This window comes from Antechinus flavipes, chromosome 4 (assembly GCF_016432865.1).
Source record: "Antechinus flavipes isolate AdamAnt ecotype Samford, QLD, Australia chromosome 4, AdamAnt_v2, whole genome shotgun sequence".
In the NCBI taxonomy this organism is placed as follows: Eukaryota; Metazoa; Chordata; class Mammalia; order Dasyuromorphia; family Dasyuridae; genus Antechinus; species Antechinus flavipes.
The window spans coordinates 142,224,267-142,243,195 of NC_067401.1; the positions used below are offsets into that span (position 1 = coordinate 142,224,267).

The following is an 18,929-nucleotide window of genomic DNA, read 5'->3' on the forward strand; positions in this document are numbered from 1 at the left end:
AAAATGGAGAGGATCTATATTCTGGAAACTTTCAGGATCTCCTGTCTTATCTGAAACTATTTTGTTTGGAAACAGATAAGACGGGAGTTTTGATGGGGTAAAAAGGAGATCACTGGGTCAATAATGTACCAAAAATTCTACAAGTGCCATTGGATGCTCACCAATTTTAGTCCCTTCAGAAATATTTTCAGTTTACAATTTACTGGGAATTTTGTAAGGGAAGCCCATGGGAATACAGAATTTGCTTTGCAAGCACCTCTGATAAAATTGTTTATATTCTGTAAAATAAAGAATGCTGGTATTGGAGAATATTCTGTAAAATGCCACTAACAGTAGTTTCCTCTAGGCCCCACCATAAGGAATAAGTCATAGAAAGAAAATGGTTGGTGATTGAGGAATGGCATTCCAAGTCTCTTAATTTCAGGGAATACAGGTTCATTATAATTTCTACATTGGCCTGGGCAGTAAGAATAGGAATTCTCAGTAGGTATATTCCAGGTGGGCAGGCTTCTGTTTCTTGGCTTGAAATCCAAAGTTAATCTAAGTATGAGATTCTATAATTCAGAATAGGGTATAGTTCTTCCAGTTTTTAGAACCAAATGCAAAATTCTACCTTTAAAAAATATAGTGATTTTAAAGCTCAAAAAATGCTTTCATATTTACATTATACAATTTATTTATTCTGCATTTTCTCTTTATCAAACAACCTTTAGAATTTACACTAATCAGGATAGAGGATGGATCGATGTTCACCAGTGTACCCCTAATAAAGTTTGGAGAGAATGTTTTCCCATTCTTTTGTAACTGTAATTGGTGAGCTAGATTAATTTTGATCAATTTAAGTTAGACAACCTCAGGATTACTGTATCCTTCTAAGGTATCACATCTCTCAGAACACAACTGGGGGGAAACTGAGCCATAGGAGGATAAGGTGAAAGAAATAGCATGTTTAACTTGGAATAGTGAGGACACGGGATGGGGGAGGGTGGAGGGTGTGAAAAGGAACATGATAGTTGTCTTATTTGAAAGGCTGTCATCTGGGAGATTATGTTCTACGTAACCCCAGGGGGCAAAACTATCAGCAGAGTGTGGAGGTTTAAAGACAGTCAAGATTTTACTTCGATAGAAAGTTTCTCAATAACTGGAATTTTGTAAAAGTGGAAGGGGCAAGAAGTAGTTGTAATCCCAACCTTGTTCCCCAACCTCCCCCACCCACCCAATTCCTTAAGGTCTTAACATAAGGAATGGATAACCAGTCTGTGTGAATGTCTCTCTTATGGATTGATGAAAGGCTACTGACAAACTGCAGCGTGCCCCGAGGAGACTCGCCATGTCCTAGCAAGACAGATTGAAGGAACTAAGGAATATAATTTTCCTCATTTTGCAAGCAGAGTAACTTAAGTGCAGTTTCATGGGTGACAAAATGGCCACAAAGAATTAAGAGAAAGCAAGGAAATGTACAATTTTTGTTTGTGCTGGAAAGCAAATTAACTGGGGAAACTATGCCTGCTTTTATTGATTCTCTCGTCTCTCATCCCATTTTCCATCTAACCAGCACCCTCCCTGCAAAAAATAAAAATAAACTCTGAGGAGCACTTTTCGAGGAGGGGGGGGTTCATGATGTTCCTATTCATTTTATGCTCCTGAAGAAGTAAAGAATTGGGATTATATGAGGGAAGCTTTTAGTCACTGGCCTCTTTCTCACCTTTTTCCAAATTTTATGGTATGTTCATATAGGAAGGATTCTTGTTGATCAGAGGTGATATCTTTTGAACTTGAATGCAGTTCCTGAATACAACATATACAGTCTCAGGAGGCTTATTTCAAGAACATGGTTCTGGCAGTATCTGAGAGAACAGAAATTGGCTATAGTTTAGCATCTGAATTTAAAATTCACATATAACCTTCGTATTACTGGTACAAACTTTTCATCGCTCCATTACTTTGAAGAGATTTGCAACCAAGCTAGCAGAGAAAGAAAAGGAAAAAACCTTTGTACTTAAGACTGGGGTCGTCCTTACAGGCTTTAGACAAAATGTGTTTACCAGCAGTTGTGTTCAGACACTGAAAAGCTGGGTTTAGTAACTTGTGATTGAAACACAAAGGAGAGTTTCAAAATAGTAGTATTAAAAAAAAGAGAGAGAAATGAAAAGATTCCCTGAAGCAAAGCAGATTTACATTATTTTGAAGATAATTATGCTACTTGCAAGGTGTGCTAGGTACAACTCCAAAAGGCTCATGAAAGCTGATGGTTAAATTTTTGGTGTGAGAGCACTTACACCTGGAAATCCACATATACTACAAATCAGCTTGATTTACTGTTTTAATGATTGTCTAGGCTTAAGAAAGGGATGAAGAAAATAATAATAAAATAGATTAAACAGCAAAGTGGGTATTACACATAGCCCCTGCCTTCTGAGAGATGACCATTGAACATTTACTAGCACACTACTGGTATATATCTTTCTATAGTAACAGGTCAACCAAGTATATATAATAAAGTATAAAGCATAAATCACTGCCTGGCCCAAGAGTTAAGGGTGAGGACTAAAGAGTTTGGGAAATGGTGTGAATAAGACAATAAGCATTTTCCTTTTTTGAAGTTCTAAAAGAAATCTAATAGAAGCTATTTGTTGTGTTCATCAAGAGAGGAAAATGAATGCTATCAGTTCCCTGTCACTCTAAAAATGAGTCGTGTGTTAGCTAACCTCAGATATCTAACTGCCAGGTTCTTGCTTTTAAGTCATTTTTAGGACTCTTCATCAAGCACATATTTGAAGAAATCTAGTCAAGATTCCCAAGAAAGTGGATTTTCATAGCAAATTTTAGTGTCCCTCTGAGATTTTTTTGTTTTGGTTTGCTTTATTACTTTGTTTTGTATTTTTCTTGTGGTACAGAATCTTTCTGCCTAAACTCCTTCAGAGTAATTCTAAGACCCCCATTCATCAAATTAGGACCCAGATCATTCCAGAAATCTTTAGTCCTGATCTAGACTTCGTCTAGGAGTCTAACTTCTAAAGAGTTCTGGGAGGCAACTAAAGCTCTCTGGGGAGTCTCCAAGAACATATATGAGAACTCTGGAGGGAATCCACTCCTTCCCAATAGGGTTCTTCAAGTAAGAGACTGGAACTGCCTGATTTGTGTGCTTTATAGAAGGGTCTGGTTCTAATTAAGAAGAGTTTTTCCTTCTAATTTCATTACTTACTTATTGCATGGCTTCTGTACCTCGGTTTCCCAATGGGAAAAATAAAATAAAGCACTTGCAATTTTACTTGTAGCGCACCTTTTTTTTTTAATATGTAACTTGTGATTGGTAGTAAAAAAAAAAAAAAAAAGAGAAAGTTAATCACACTTTAAAAACGGTCTATTCTCTACCCTTTGAGAATGAAATGAGTACTTTTGGTCAGTATTTTAATTCTCTTCACAGCATAGCCAATAGACTACCAACTGTGTAAACAAAGTCACCAGACTGACAAACTTTTGCAAGTATATGTGCTATTTATTGTATCCAGTCAATGGCATTAAATATAACACATTTTCTCAATATATCCTTGGACAGAAGCACAATAAAAACATTTACCTCATTTAACCAGAGACATTAAGTTAATATATTATGTGCTGATTTCCTGGGAAGAGGAAGTTGCAAGATCTTACACAGAAAGGAGTCACATGGATATTGGCCACTGGAAATCACAAATTTTTACAATATACATAACTGAAAATGAACAGAGGATGAATCCCAAAAGAAAGCTGATGACATGCCTAAGACTATGCTAAAAGGAAATCCATCAAGGCCTGGAGAATGATTTGTTCTCCCCTCAGGAGGACAAATGACAGAGACCTACATCACGCTGGGGTTGTGAGCTGACCAGGCTAACATCAAGCTCTGTCATTTGGTTTGGGTTGTCTCCCTTTTGAAAGTGGGGGTGGGGGAGAAAATGGCATGCTCTATAAGCCTCATTACCAAATGAGTTGACCTAATTAAACACATTCTAACTCAGTTATCAGAAGTCACCAAAAAGAAATGAATGCTGATCGCCTTGCCCCCTTTGGAAGGAACAGGTAGATGATAACTGAAATTTGACATATTTGCTACGATGAAATCAAAAGATTAGGGGAAAAGGAATATTTTTGGATATTTCAACTAATAATAATAGTGTATTCTTTAGATACTGCATAGTATAAATAAAGCACTTGGGTAGCTGGACTGTAACATTTAAGATTTCTCACTAAGGAAAAAAAATTGACATATTAATAAACTTCATAGTGAACTAAGGAACTGGTTCATTTAAAGCTGTCCACTAATTAGCACAAAGAAGTTCCTGAATTATTTTTTTAACAATCTCTCTGTTTCCCACAAATAACTCTCATGGTTTTTGACAACCATGTAGAGTAACAATAAGCTGAATTCCTCCAAATCAAATAAATAATATTAAGGAGAAATTCTGCCATCTTCAGCACTAATGCCTCTGCAGTCATATTTTGTTCTCCTAGCAGGAAACATTTTCTGACTGTAGATCATAAACTTCATTTAAAATGACCAAAGAAAGAGCAAGGGAGAAATTTAGATTCACATGTAAACACATGGCAAGGGTAATAATTGGGTATTCTGGAAATCCATAATCTAATTTTTGTCTCTGACATTTATATACATCAATAATACATAGAGAATCACATCCCTTCTACAGTACCATTTCTATCCCACTTTCCAGTGACGATTTTGATCTCAGTTAAACCAGCCAGATGTTTACTTGCAATGTTCATCAAATCTATTGGTGGCATATGGGGCAAGACATTTGAGATATGTAACGTTAACAAGTAGAGTGCATTCCTTCCACACCTAAGCACTGAGTGAGAATGTCTTCTCTTAGTCTGCACAGAAATAGAAGCACAACACCCAAGCAACTATTACTTGCCACAAAAACACCAGAGTATCTAAAATGAGCATAAAGAATAAGAATATATTGCACTACACATGCAGACTGAGGGCTTATGGAAGGTAGGGTTGCATTTCCGTTTGTCCAGTGCCCTTGAATAAGATGCGCGGCTGTCATCTTCACCTTGGTCACTTCCCTTGGTCACTTCACATGATAGACAGTCCTCATTCAGTTATAGTCAAGGGGGCTACTGCAAAGAAACATCAAAGAAACAATTACAAGGTTGATAGAGTTGTCCCTTGAGCCTTTCCAAAAATGAACCAGTTAAAAAAAGTCTCTTTGAGAACTTTTTCTTCCTATTGCTGCACTGGCTGTGCAGGATGATCATATTCACGATCAGTGAATGGTAAACTGATTTGACACCCGTTTTTACTGCTAACAAGTTTGGAGATGGAGGACAGGGAAAACAAATCACCAGTACAACATCTATGTTTGTTTTATCACATCTACAATGGTAGTGAATAATTTGGAAAAGGAAAAAAAAATGCAAGGTCATACAAGTGTGGTTGAGAATTCAAATATGTGGACTCTAGCAATTCTTAGAAATATGGAAGCATCAGGATTAAACAGAGGCAGCTATCAAAATGTAAGCTGGGTTGACAGGTTTAAATGTTATCTACTTACGCCCCTTCTTCTCTTAAGAGTGCCAGGAATTTTCTCACACGGTATTCAGGATCCATCTAAATATAATAAAAAATATTAAAAATCCAGGTTAAAAAAAAATCCAGGTTAATAGTATACTGAACTTCAGTTAACTATATACTTAACTTCCTCCTAAGTAAATACTTATACCCGCACTTCAGTAACCTTCTGACTGACCAACAGAAGTACTTTATCAGCATTTTCTCCATTAATATGATTTATAACAGAATACACAAGTTGTTTTGAAACAGAGCTGGTTTTCCAAAGAAAGCTTCCCACAATCAGGGCTATCTTAGGCTGTCATTATTTTGATTGGTTTAATTGTCCTTTCATACAAAGCACATCAAGGATTCCTTAGCTATTATCAGTATAGGAAAAACATTACATTTTTTAAAATACAAGTAACTTGGATAGGTGGCCATTTATAAAGAATTCAAATTAAATATATTTCACAGTAGAGTCACAGTAGCCCAATGGATAGGACAGACTCTGGATCTGGAGTCAGGAAAATCTGAATTCAAATCTATCCTCAGACACTAAAGTCATTTAACCTCAGTGTCTCAGTTTGCCTCAGTTTCTTCATCAGTAATAATGGGGATAATAGTTCACTTCACAGGGTTGCTGTGAGGATCAGAGGAGATAATATTTGCAAAGTACTTAACCTACAGTGCCTGGCACACAGAAGGCACTCACTTATTCCCTTCTCTCTTCTCTGTTCCTTTATCTAATGATTAAGAGCAGACTAGGGGAACTTAAGGTGAGAAAGTTCCCTCAACCAACATGCAGGGTCAGGCCAAAAAAAAAAAAAAAAAGACTAAATCTGAAACAAAACAAGTTTAAATGATGATAACGTAGTTTTAGTCCTTCAATTGATCATACAATTATTAATCAGAAGACTTATAAAACAATGCTTTCCTCTCGCTGGATCTCAAGAGTTCCCACATAAAAAAAGGGAAATAACAATGAAGGTGTTGTGAAAATGAAAACAAAAGAGGCTGCTAGAATTCTTGGAGAAGCAGGGAAGCAGGACCTCTGATTAGTTCTGTTAATAATCATATATTTGGCTTTCATTTTTAAGCCATACGAAGTGAAAATAAATTCCCCCACCATTTTCCACTCCTACTGGTCCAACAGAAATGTGAAATTAATTTTGATCACATCAAAAATCATTTCAAGTGCCCAAAGAGGAACTTGGATTGTAAGAAATATACCTAATTAAAAAAAAATGTTCCAGGACAACAGTCTGATTCCCAAGAGGGAACTCCCTTCCCTCCAGGAATAGCTTTCAGATACTCTGTGCAGCTGTGAGTATATATGCACTTGGATTTCTTTTTAAGATTACTGATTTTTTCTATCTCAAGAAACAAACAAACAAAAAAAGAGTTTCACATGCATTATAGTTCAGAGGTCATACTCTAAATGACAGGAAAAGTGTGAATCTTTTAACAAAAGAAACATTTTTATTCTTTGGGAGTAAAACTATATGAGAATCAATTGTCAGGTTTTTAAAAAATAAAATTGGCTGCAACTCTGTTGTAGTCAGTACTTGCAGGTCTTTGCCCATTAAATATATTTAATATGTGTGAGCAATGACTTACTGACTTGCCTGTAGCTATGGAATTAAAAGTCAAGAGAAAGAGAGGAAAAAAGTAATCTAGATAAATGACTTTATTCCCTCAGGTGACATCTAGTCAGAGCAGATCCTCAGTATTGTGCAAGTTTTAACAGAATTGTGTATAGTGAACAGAGAGGTAACATGACTTATATTCTGCTAAACTACATGCCTCTTCACTTAGGCTCAGCCTCTCTTAAGCAGATCTAAAGAGAATTCATTCAGCTGCACGAAATCCATTTGACATGAAGGAGTTCAAACTTTGAGGTCTATGAAATGTCAGTTGCTGAAGATTAGACCCAAGTGCAACACTCTTCCTTTTACTCCACATACATAAGAGGCATTAACTTGATCCCTGACTTGGAGGCATCAAAAGAAGAAGGTGGGGGTTGGAGAGAAAAGAGATACATATTTTTTCTCTATACAATGATTTTTTTTTTTAAAGTACTGAGACTGAAAAATGAAGAATGCAGCTGAGCACTCTGACAGATTTATCTTCTTCCAAGAGCCAATACACCTGTATCTATAGTTTTACTGAAAAGAATCTTGAGTAATGTGATTAGCCTGTAATTTTAATTTACTGCTCAGACTGCAAATAAATCAATTTATTCAAAACAGCTCAGTTGGTAGATTAATTCGTTCTCCAAAATTTAGGTTTCTAAGACATTATATTTAAAGCATTTACTGATTATTACATTTACTAATTAGTAGGGGACATATTTTCATAGAGTTCATGTTTTTTTCCAATCATTTTTCAAGAATCCATTTAATGTATTCTCAATTTTAAATCAGCTTTTGTTGTGAAATATACTGAATGGAGAAGGCAATTTGGGATGCCATTCTTAAAATTCAGCAAGAAAAATATGAAAGGACAGGTAAATTAATTGGACTGGAAATTTGGCTGAAGCTCACATTTAATACCTTCTAGAATGAGAGAAAATACTGGCAAAGGCCAAAATTACTAGGAAATTTCTTTCCTTATAAACTCTGTGCCAGAACAAGGCTTGAGATAGTAGAGACAGAGAAGGGCTCCAATTCTGTTATGGTACGGTTTTCATTGAATTCTACCTTTCTTAATGAGTAAAAAACACTCCAGAATATTCTTCCTTTTAGTATGGTGGAAAGAGCATTGGACTGAATTTAGAAAAGATGTCATGATAGTTTCATGGAACCACTACTATACTGGGAAGCCAGGAGCCCTGTGTAACTTTTGAATAAGTCAGTTTCTCTGGGTCTGTTTTCTCATCTGTAAAATAAAGACAATGATCAAGATTGTTTCTAAAATAAAATCCAACTTCTAAATGTTACAGTAATCTCTGATTTGTCCAACTTTCCTTTCTACTTTAATTGTCTCCTCTTTCTACCATCTCTCCCCATGCAAAGTAATTCTAGTTACTAGAGAGATGCCTGAGTGTACCTAGATATAGTACATCCATCCTGTAAGGATGCACACACTACCTGGGTTATCATAGATAAAGAAAAATCACTTTGTCCAGGCAACCAGGCAATGGCAAAGTGAGGCCTGAATCTTAGATCTCCTGATTCTCACAGCCCTGTTGCTTTCATTATATCATCATAATGACTATAAGAGTTACATATATGTGAGGAATAAATGGCATGTGCCCACACTGCTATTATAAAGTAAGAACAAGTAGAAACTTAAAGGTTTCCTTCAGAAGATACGATTAAAGGATGGCTGAAGGGTTTTATCAAATAATGGAACAGAGATATTAAAAAAAAAAAAGATAGTTATGAGGGGAAAAGTCTGACAGAAAAGAAGAGCATTTAAACAGTATAAGCAAAACTGATTACATGATCAAAATAACTTAAAAGAAGAAAATAAAAATATGAAACAAACAAATGGAAGAAAATATCAAATCTAATAATCACAATCTTAAATGTAAATGTAATAAATAACATATTAAATGGAAACAGTAACAGAAAGCAAAATCTAGCAATCTGCTGCAAATAAGAAACAATTAAAAATAAAAATATATACAGAATGAAAACAAGAGGTTAGAAGAAAATTTGTTATCTACTAGTTGAAGCTCCCCCAAAATAGGAGTTATACTGATGCTACTAGATGACACAAAAATAAAACTTTAAAATATCAAGAATAACAACTAGGAAAACTATTCTTTTTTTTGTTGTTGTTGGTAGAATTGTGAACTCATCCAGCCATTCTGGAGAGCAATTTGGAGCTATGCACAAAGGGCAATAAAACTGTGCAATAACCTTTGATCCAACAGTGTCTCTACTGGGTCCATATCCCAAAGAGATCATAAAGGAGGGAAAAGTATCTATGTGTGTAGGAAAATTATTCTTAAAGGAACTATACACAAAGAAGCTATTATCAATATAAAACAAAGCCAAATGATATAGCACCTAAACTCATAAAAGTGAAAATTAGCTGATTGTAAAAATAAAATTATATAAATAATTGTGAAAAGACAACTAATAACATGATAACTGAAGGTCATTTTAATATTCCTCTTTCAGAGCTAGACAATGCTAACAAAAAGATAAACAAAAAGGAAAATGTAAAACTGAGCAAACTGTTGGAAAATTTAAAAAAATGAAAGACTAATGGCATTTTGTGAATAAGAGCACTAAAGTATATGTATATATTTTTCAACAACACATGATACTTTTATAATTAGACAGCTACCAGCTTTATAACTATTGTATTAGTGTGCAATCGTTTTACTGTTTAATCAGTATTAAATCACTTTGGTTACTGCTTTTTAGTATAGTTTGAGATTTTTTTCTACTTCCTGAGATTTCTTTCCCAATTTTTTCCTTACGATTTCCTTTGAGATTCTTGTCTTTTTTGTTCCTCCAGAAAAATTTTCATTATTTTTTTCTAGCTCGTAAATTAATCTAGTAGTTTTAACTGGCATAGCACTGAATAAGTAAATTTATTTCAGTCGTACTATCATTCTGGTCTACCCACAAACAATTGATATTTCTTTATTTAGGGCTGTTAATATCTGTAAAGGATATTTTATAGTTGTATTCATATAGTTGTGTCCTGATAAGTAAATTCACAAACATTTTATATATTCCACAGTGATTTTGAATGTAATTTCTCTTTTTATCTCTTCCTTTGGGTTTTTATTTGGTAATGCATAGAAATGATGATTTATGTGCATTTACTTATATTTCACAATTTTGCTGAAGTTATTTCATTTTAATTTTTTTTGGGGATGACTTTTAGGTTTTCTAAATAGATTATCAAATCATCTCTAAAAACTGGAAAATTTATTTTATTTTTGCATGTTTATTCCCTTGATTTATTTTTCTTGTCTTATTGCTACAGCTAGTATTTCTCTACTATGATAAATAGTAGTGGTGAAGATGGACAATCTTGCTTTACTGCTGAGTGAAAAGTCTAAAAGGCTTTTAGCCTTTCTCCATTATATATAATGTTGTTTAGTTTTAGATACTACTTTTCATAATAAGATAATTTATGCCTCTCTGTGTACTAACAGAAAAGAGTGTTGGATTAAGTCAAAAGCTATTACAGTTTTTATTTAATTAACCAAATGATTTTCTGTAATGTCCAGGCTAACTTTGTGGAGGTCCTCCAAATGGACCCTGGTCTCAGCAGGGTAGTTACCATGAGGATGGTCAGGAATGGAGTCTAAAGCATTTATTGTCTCCTTCACAGTCTGTTTCCTTCATAGTCTGTTCATTCTGACTGACTCTGACTCTATCCCTAGTTCTTTCATCCCTTAAATACCCTATTACAATTACATCATTACAGTGTACTGAGTATATGCCAACTAGAGTGATTATATCATATATCAAACTAAAGTGATTATATCATTATATCATACTTGATATATGTGAACTAGAGAACCATTATCTCATCAATTCCACTGAGTTAACACCTTGTTGTAAGTATCCTTCAAGTATACTTCTCCAGACTTCAGGCCCTTTATAATTTTCATTATTTTTTGCTATTAATATCATTATATTTATGATTTTTTTATTAAGCTAATCCCAAATACCCAGTATAAGTATAATGTAGTCATAGTGTATAATCATTTTAATATGTATTTTACCTTCTTTGTTAATATGCTAATATGCTATTCTTTTCTAATATGTTTGCATCAATGCTCATTAGGAATTCAAATTTTCTCTCTCCTATGTTTCTCCCTGATTTAGGTATAAAAGACTTCAATTATACCACAGAAAGAATTTGAAAAGATCTTTTCTTTTCCTATTTCTGCAAAGAGTTGAAGTAATATTTAGTCCTTTCAATGTTTGATAGACTTCATTTGTAAATCCATTTGAATAAACTCATTCTATTTCTTCCCCTCAACCCCTTCCCCCCAAAAAAATCCCAAACCTTTAGGACTTCATCTATGTCTGTTCACTTTCTTTTTCCGATATTGGATTACTTAAATAATTTTGTTTCTAAGTCAATCTAGACATTTCATATTTTTTGTAAATATTTATCTATTTTATCTAAGTTATTAATTTTGTTGGCTTATAATTTTATTTCATTTTCAGGTGTGAACCCTCATTTTTAGAATATAATAAGACAAACTAACTTGATTTCATTTTTTAATGTTTTTATTCTGAACATTAGCAGTGGATTACTGCATACATCTAAAGGCCCAGAACCTTAGAAATATGATGTGGCAGTACATCTTGTGTTTTACAAGTGTTTCACAAGAATAAGCTTGTACAATACTACACTACAGCAAGTTACTTCTTTTTTAACAAGACAAAAGAATTTTTATCATTTCATCATTTAATTTCTTTCTCAAATTTTTAAATCAATAGTATTTCTATTCTGCCTTCAAATTTATTAATCTTTGCTTGGGATTTTTAGAAATCGTTTGTTTTATTTCTGTTTTTTTGTGTTTTGTTTGAATTTTTTGATTTGTTGCTCTTTTAATGCTTTTTTTTAATTGCACAATTAATTGAACTGTTTTTTCTAAAGTTAAAAAAAGTTTGCTTCAATTTACATTCAGGCATCATCAGTTCTCTTGGTAAGATTATTTTTATGCTTCTTTAAGAATTGTCTTGCTGAGCATAGTTACATCATTCACAGCTTATCATCTTACAATATTATTATTACTCTGTACACAGTGCATTTCACTTTGCCTCAGTCACAGAAGTCTTCCAAAATTTTTCTGAGAGCATTTTGCTCATCATCTCTTACAGCACAATAGTATTCCAACATAATCACATACCTTTAGCCTTTCCCCAAATGATGGGCATCCTCTCAATTGCTAAGTTTTTGCCCCCTAGAAAAGAACTATAAATATTTTTTGTACATATAGGTCCTGGTTCTTTCTTTCTTTCTTTTCTTTTCTTTTTTTAAAATTTGTCTTGGGATACAAACCTAGAAGTGGTATCCCTAAGTTAAAGAGTATGCATAGTTTTATCGCCCTTTGGGGATAGTCCCAAATTACTCTACAGAATGGTTTAATCAGTTCACAAATTCCACCAGGAGTGGATTAATGTCTCAATTTTTCCACATCCTTCCAACATTTGTCATTTTCCTTTTCTGTCCTATTATCCTATCTAATAAGTATATAGTGGTACTTGAGAATTGTTTAATTTGCATTTTTCCAATCAATAGTGAATTAGAAAAAAAAATTTTTATATTATTATATCACGGGTATGATTACTTGATCTGAAAATTGGTTAAATCTTTTCATCATTTATCTATTGGGGAATGGCTCTTATTTTTAGAAATCATATTCAGTTTTATATGTTTGAGAAATGAAGTTGTTATCAGAGAAAATTGCTTCATTCCCCCCTCTAATAATTATTCTATTTTCTCTTTTCTTTCATCCTGTCCTTGCTTTAAAGTATTTTGCTTCTGACTACCCCCTTAGCTTCAATTTTTCCTCCTTTCTATCACCCTTCACCTCTTAACTCCTTTCCTTCCTACTATCCTGAAGGACAGAGGTACCTCCTTTTCCATTTGTCCAATACTACTTTTAAAGATATTTTTTCAGTGGATTTTTTTACTTCCATTTGACCAATCTATTCTGCCAATGGCCATCTGGATATTTATAACCATTCACGGGTCATACAAAATCATCAACTTAAACAAGCAGTGAGAAGTTGCTGTTGCTTACAGGTGCCTTGTCAAAACCAGATCAAATGATTTCTCAGGCCTTATATAGCCCACAGGCCAGATGTTCCCTAATCCTGCGTAGAATAGATAGATTTTTATACTCAAGTGAGTGCTTTTGGGCACTCTTTGGGCCAATTCAGAAGAGAGTGAGTTTCACTTACTTCCTCTTATTTCTCCTATTCTCCTATACTGTAAAAAGCTTTTTCTTGCTTCTTTATGCTTTATTTTTCTTTACTTCATTCTACTTCCCCACTTTCTTTTCTCCTAGTGCATCCTTCTATCATCTCTTTAATTTTATGTTTTTAGATACAGTCCCTAAACATTCAACTAACATTTGTGCCTTCTATCTATATATAGTCCTTTTAACTGTACTTTAACTGTATTAATGAGAAACTCTTTTGAGTTACAAGTATAATCTTCCCATGTAGGGATGTAAACAATTTAATTTTATTAAGTCCCTTATTTTCCTGTTTACCTTTTTATGCTTCTCTAGAGTCTTGTATTTGAAAGCCAAATTTTCTATTCAGCTCTGGTCTTTTCAGTACAAATGCTTGAAAGTCCCCTATTTCATTGAAAATCCACCTTTTCCCCTGAAGGATTATACTCAGTTTTGCAGGTTAGGTGGTTCTTGATTGTTATCTTAGCTCCACTGCTCTCTGGAATATCACATTCCAAGTACTCTGATCCTTTAATGTAGAAGCTGCTAAATCTTTTGCTATCCTCACTGTGGCTTCAACATACTTGAATTGTTTCTTTTTAGCTGCCTGCAATATTTTCTCCTTAACCTAGGAGTTCTGGCTATACTTTTGGCTATACTATTTCTAGGAGTTCTCATTTTAGGATCTCTTTCAGGAGGTGACTCAAGGATTCTTTTAATTTCTATTTTGCCCTCTAATTCTAGACTTTCATGGTAATTTTCTTTGATAGTTTCTTTTTTTTTTTTTTTTTTTTTTTTTTTTGATCATGGCTCTCAGATAGTTCAACAACTTTTAAATTATCTCTCCTGGATCTGTTTTCAAGGTCAGTTATTTTCTGAATGAGGTATTTCACACTGTCTTCTATTTTTCATTCTTTTGGTTTTGTTTTATTGTTTCTTGATTTCTCATAAAGTTATTAGCTTCTACTTATTCAATCCTAATTTTGAAGGAATTATTTTCTTCAGTGAGTTTTTATATTTATCCAATTCTACCTTTTGTAATGCTGGAGAAACTGAGCAAGATACAGATTAGAGAACAATTTAATGGAGAGATTTACTGGGACCAAATGGATCCATGGTTTGGTCCCAGGGCTGAATGAGACTATCGTCTCAAAGAATTTAGCCCTGAATGTCGGATACAAGATTCTTTTATAGAGATACAACAATGATGACCTATTGGGGGAAGTACCTGGATGGGGATGACCTAATCGGGGAAGGCAACTATGATGACATAATGGGAGGTACTGGAGAGGCTCCTGATATTCTAATGACATTTAAAATGGATAAAGACCTTTATCCCATCAAACATTAAGAGGGAATGGTTTTCAGAATAACTGTTGATAGCATAAAATATTTGGGAATTTATCTACCAAAGAAAAGTCAGGAATTATATAAACAAAATTACAAAAAAGTTTCCACACAAATAAAGTCAGACTTAAATAATTGGAAAAATATTAAGTGCTCTTGGATTGGCCGAGCGAATATAATAAAGATGACACTACTCCCTAAACTAATCTATTTATTTAGTGCTATACCAATCAGACTTCCAAGAAAATATTTTAATGATTGAGAAAAAATAACAACAAAATTCATAGGGAACAATAAAAAGTCGACTCTCAAGGGAATTAATGAAAAAAAAATCAAATGAAGGTGGCCTAGCTGTACCTGATCTAAAATTATATTATAAAGCAGCAGTCACCAAAACCATTTGGTATTGGCTAAGAAATAGATTAGTTGATCAGTGGGAAAGGTTAGGTTCACAAGACAGAAGAGTCAACTATAGCCATCTAGTGTTTGACAAATCCAAAGATCCTAACTTTTGGGATAAGAATTCATTATTCGATAAAAACTGCTGGGATAACTGGAAATTAGTATGGCAGAAATTATGCAAGGACCCACACTTAACACCATATACCAAGATAAGATCGAAATGGGTCCATGACTTAGGCATAAAGAACGAGATTATAAATAAATTGGAGGAACATAGGATAGTTTATCTCTCAGACTTGCGGAGGAAAAAGAAATTTGTGACCAAAGATGAACTAGAGACTATTACCGATCACAAAATAGAAAATTTTGATTATATCAAATTAAAAAGCCTTTGTACAAGCAAAACTAATGCAAACAAGATTAGAAGGGAAGCAACAAACTGGGAAAACATCTTCACAGCTAAAGGTTCTGATAAAGACCTCATTTCCAAAATATATAGAGAACTGACTCAAATTTATAAGAAATCAAGCCATTCTCCAATTGATAAATGGTCAAAGGATATGAACAGACAATTTTCAGATGATGAAATTGAAACTATTACCACTCATATGAAAGAGTGTTCCAAATCATTATTGATCAGAGAAATGCAAATTAAGACAACTCTGAGATACCACTACACATCTGTCAGATTGGCTAAGATGACAGGAAAAAATAATGATGAATGTTGGAGGGGATGCGGGAAAACTAGGACACTGATGCATTGTTGGTGGAACTGTGAACGAATCCAACCATTCTGGAGAGCAATCTGGAATTATGCCCAAAAAGTTACCAAACTGTACATACCCTTTGATCCAGCAGTGTTTCTATTGGGCTTATATCCCAAAGAAATACTAAAGAAGGGAAAGGGACCTGTATGTGCTAAAATGTTTGTGGCAGCCCTGTTTGTAGTGGTTAGAAATTGGAAATTGAATGGATGCCCATCAATTGGAGAATGGCTGGGTAAACTGTGGTATATGAATGTTATGGAATATTATTGTTCTGTAAGAAATGACCAGCAGGATGAATACAGAGAGGCTGGGAGAGACTTACATGAACTGATGCTAAGTGAAATGAGCAGAACCAGGAGATCACTTTACATTTCGACAACGATACTGTATGAGGATGTATTCTGATGGAAGTGGATTTCTTTGACAAAGACTCAATTTCAATTGATAAATGATGGACAGAAGCAGCTACACCCAAAGAAAGAACACTGGGAAATCAATGTGAACTATTTGCATTTTTGTTTTTCTTCCCGGGTTATTTTTACCTTCTGAATCCAATTCTCCCTGTGCAACAAGAGAAGTGCTAAGTTCTGCACACATATATTGTATCTAGAATATACCGCAACATATTTAACATACATAGGACTGCTTGCCATCTAGGGGAGGGGGTGGGGGGAGGGAGGGGAAAAATCGGAACAGAAGCGCGTGCAAGGGATAATGTTGTAAAAAAAAAAAATTACCCTGGCATGGATTCCGTCAATATAAAGTTATTATAAAATAAAATAAAATATTATTTAAAAAAAAAAGAGGGAATGGTTATAATCTGAGGCAGAGTAACTGAATAGGACAATTAGGGAAACTGGGTCAGGACATTAAAGGAGAACTGTGGCACAACATTTTAAAGATATTCTTTCCAGTGGATTTTTCCCCCCATTTGGCTAATTCTGCTTTTTAAGCCATTCTTTTCCTCAATGGCTTTTTGTACTTCCTTTACCATTTGACTTAAGTCTGTTTGTACTTAAGTGTTATTTTCTTCAGCATTTTTTGGTGTCTCCTTTACCAAGCTGCTGTTTTTCATGATTTTCTTGCATCACTCTCATTTCTCTTCCCAATTTTTCTTTATCTCTCTTAATTTTCAAAATCCTCTTTGGGCTCTTCTATTTTTTCATTGTGGCTGCAAGCTATAGTGTGGTAGTGCTCCTCCTTGCCCTGGGATTGCTATCTAGGACTGTGACCTGGATCCAAATATGGACAAAACATGAGTCCTGTATCAGTACTATTAAAGAGACTTGTAATCTCCTTCTAACTAATTATTTGATCTTTTTAACCATCTGTAGGCTGAGAACTAAGCCACCATTGCTGCTACTGATTTAGTGGCTTCTAAGACCTGTTCCTGGTGTGCTGGGCCTCAGGCTGTGCTGGCCCAGCCTGAGCTGAAATGCTCTCCACACTTACCCTGGTGTAATAGACTTTTCCTGATGACCTTTCAATTTTTTTCCTGGGCTGAAAAATTGTTTCATTCTATATTTTTGTAGGTTCTGCTGCTCTGGAATTTGTTTAGAATCATTAAAGTTGGTTAGAGGAGTTTGGGGGGAGAGCTCAGGTGAGTCCCTGCCTTTCCTCTACCATCTTGGCTCGACTCATTCGAAGTCCTCTCTTTCATTAAAGATTCATTTTTTCCCTTATGGTAATTTAAGTTTTTCTGCATCATAAGCCTTTTTCTTTGCCTCCTGAAATATTGTATTACAGGCTTTTCTCTCCTTTATTCTGAAAGTCTTGTATGTTCTTGACTATGTCTCCTCAGTACTTTAACTCAATTCTTTTTGGTAGCTTCTGGTATTTTTTTTCCCCTTGACCTTGAATCCTTGGATTTTGGATATAGTCTTGTTTCTATAGCCTTGGTTTCTTTCCTTCTCAGAAATATTCCCTTATTTCTCCCTCCCATTTCCTTCTCTTAAAACCATAAAACAAGTTTAAATATGACCCTTAAAGATAGCAAAGTTTTGAAGGGACAACTAATTTTTTTCTTCCTATAACAGGATGTATACAATTCATATTGTGCCCAATACAGACACTTATTTTGCTCTCTTTACTTTTGCCTGAGCAAGCCTTAGTTGGTCGTGCATAAGGTGGATAAGGCTTGTCCCGGCTTTCTTAGGACTTAGTGAGTTTTGGCTCAATTTCCTAGTGACTTATCTTAGGTTTTGTCCTTAGTCCCTTTTTTGTCTCATTCTTTTTATGTAGTTCCAAACCAAGATTTAGCTCTCTATTGTGAACCTGGCAAGTCTGTATCTAGTTGCTGTTGATAATGCTGTTTGCAGGCCTACTGGGAGACTCCCAAATGCTTTGTGGTCCTTTCTTCCTTCTGTGACTTGAGTATGGGTCTCCTAGGCCCCAAGTCACTTGGATGCTATGTTGTCTGGTCCTGTTGTCTGCAGTGCCTTAAGTGGGGCTGCCTGCGCACTAATTTTCTGTGGAAGCACATGCTGGGCTACCTAGTGCTGATCTGGCCCCATCTCCTGTTGTTCTTTTGGCAGGCTGTCTGGATACTGAGCTCTGGGCACTAAACAACCAAGAGCTTGTATGGATCTGTACTTTGGTTTCTGGGATCCTTTTGTGAGGTCCTGGACCTCACATTACTGATATTATCTGTTGCTATAAGTTTCTAATTTTATTATTGTTTTTTCTACTGTATTCTCAGATTTTTTTTCCTAAAAAGTTTGTAGGTAATTTAGGTTTCTAGAGGTCTTAACTTACTGTGGTGATTTTCTTCTTTAAAATATAATATAATGGTTTTCTCTGGGAGAGAGCAGGTTTCTCAGAGAGGTTTTCTGGAGGCAGCCTTAGTTTCAGTTAATAAGTAATAATCACTCAAATGCAGCCAAGTGCTAAAAGTTCAGATCTTTTATTCTCTAATATAGCCCGGTTAGCTTAGAGGCCTATCTCTCTGCTTGATTCCAAGAGC

At 34.7% G+C, this 18,929-nt stretch overlaps 1 protein-coding gene across 1 annotated transcript in view; it reads right to left on the minus strand.

Moving 5' to 3' along the window:
* Window positions 1-3,478: 3,478 nt before the first annotated feature.
* NSF (N-ethylmaleimide sensitive factor, vesicle fusing ATPase) overlaps window positions 3,479-18,929 on the minus strand; it is a 189,343-nt gene continuing 173,892 nt past the window's right edge. Inside the window, exons 20-21 of the mRNA XM_051994904.1 lie at window positions 5,562-5,617; window positions 3,479-5,127 (exon numbers count right to left, since the gene is read on the minus strand). Coding sequence (XP_051850864.1) covers window positions 5,106-5,127; window positions 5,562-5,617 — 78 coding nt within the window. The 3' untranslated portion in view covers window positions 3,479-5,105. The remainder of the gene's footprint in view (window positions 5,128-5,561; window positions 5,618-18,929) is intronic.